At 43.0% G+C, this 1,429-nt stretch overlaps 1 protein-coding gene across 1 annotated transcript; it reads right to left on the reverse strand.

The window, feature by feature from the left end:
* On the reverse strand, positions 1-825 carry LOC118923791 (olfactory receptor 2M3-like). Its single transcript, XM_036907976.2, has one exon. The coding sequence runs from the start codon at positions 823-825 to the stop codon at positions 1-3; it is 825 nt and encodes a 274-aa protein (XP_036763871.2).
* Between the last annotated feature and the right edge of the window lie 604 nt (positions 826-1,429).

Raw genomic sequence — 1,429 nt, forward strand, 5'->3', positions numbered from 1 at the left:
TTATACCGTCTTGTCCTGGGTGGGGGAAAGATCAGAAATGGGCCACATGTATATGAACATGGCAGCTCCGTAGTACATTCCCACCACCACGAGGTGGGAGGAGCAGGTGGCAAAAGCTTTTCGGCGACTCTCCCCAGATCCCATGTGAATGACGGCCAGGAGAACACGAGCACTGGAGGCAGTGATGACTGCTACGGGGAAGAGAAGCATAATAACACAGCATATGAACATTAACCTTTCAAATAGCAATGTGTTAGTGCATGAAAGAGTGAGAAGAGCAGGAACATCACAGAAAAAATGGGGTATTTCCCGGGCACCACAATAAGGGAAAGATAATGCAACTATAATGACAATTATACCACCAAGAGAGCCAACAAGCCAGGAAGAAATAACCATGAGACCACAGATTTTCTGGCTCATGAGAGTGGAGTACTGTAATGGGCAGCAAATGGCCACACAGCAGTCATAGGCCATTGCAGCCAACAGGAAACATTCGGCTCCAAGCAGGGAAACATATATGAATATCTGGGCTCCACAGCCAGCCAGAGAGATGGACTTCCTGCCTGATAAGTAGTTGAAGGCCATCTTGGGCACAGTGGTGCAGATGAGCATGAGGTCCGTGAGGGACAGCTGGCTGAGGAGGAAGTACATGGGGGTGTGGAGGTGTGTGTCCAGGTAGATGAGGAGAATCATGGCAGTGTTTCCCATGAAGGCCACTGAGAAGATGCCCAGGACCAGCGAGAAGAGGAAGATGTGGGTGGGGCTGTAATCTAAGATGCCCAGCAGGATGAAGTTGTAGGTGAAGGTCTGATTCTCCCATGCCATGATGGGTATGCCCACTGTGGAGAGTACAACATGTGAGAAATGGCCAAGGTTGTGTGATGGAAATATCAAGGACTTCCAGCCTACATCACCACACCTAAAATATTGTCTTTTGTCAGTTGTAGAATAGTAATATTGAAGGTTATTTTCAGTTTGATATGATTTTTAAATATAGAGTACATAGTTAACAGACATAATGAGTTTCATCATTAGAACATAGGAGGCTTCTCAAAAGGCATACAATCTAATTGTATCAGACAGTCATTTCAAGCACCAAGCAAGGATTACCCCTTCGGAAATACACTAAGAGTCATAAGAACACTCATAAATCGTTGGTCAATGAGATTTTTCATTATCATTTTCCATGGAACTTAACATATCACCCTATGGTACTAAAAATATTATCAAAGTATAGAAAGAAACATGTACTCAAGCAAATGAGATAGGATTAGTCAAATGTCAGGTAAACAGAAGGCACTGAGAAATCATCAATCATAAATTCATTACATAATAGTTATTACTAATAATGATTGTGTTGGAAATGGTCAATATGTCCATCCCTCACTCCATCTCCTTAAATTAGGTACAATCATGAGACATTCTGGAA

This window comes from Manis pentadactyla, chromosome 13 (genome assembly GCF_030020395.1).
Source record: "Manis pentadactyla isolate mManPen7 chromosome 13, mManPen7.hap1, whole genome shotgun sequence".
In the NCBI taxonomy this organism is placed as follows: Eukaryota; Metazoa; Chordata; class Mammalia; order Pholidota; family Manidae; genus Manis; species Manis pentadactyla.

What these genes read in the sequence shown, in the direction of transcription:
- LOC118923791 (XM_036907976.2), bottom strand. Translation starts at nt 825, where the DNA reads ATGGCATGGGAGAATCAGACCTTCACCTACAACTTCATCCTGCTGGGC.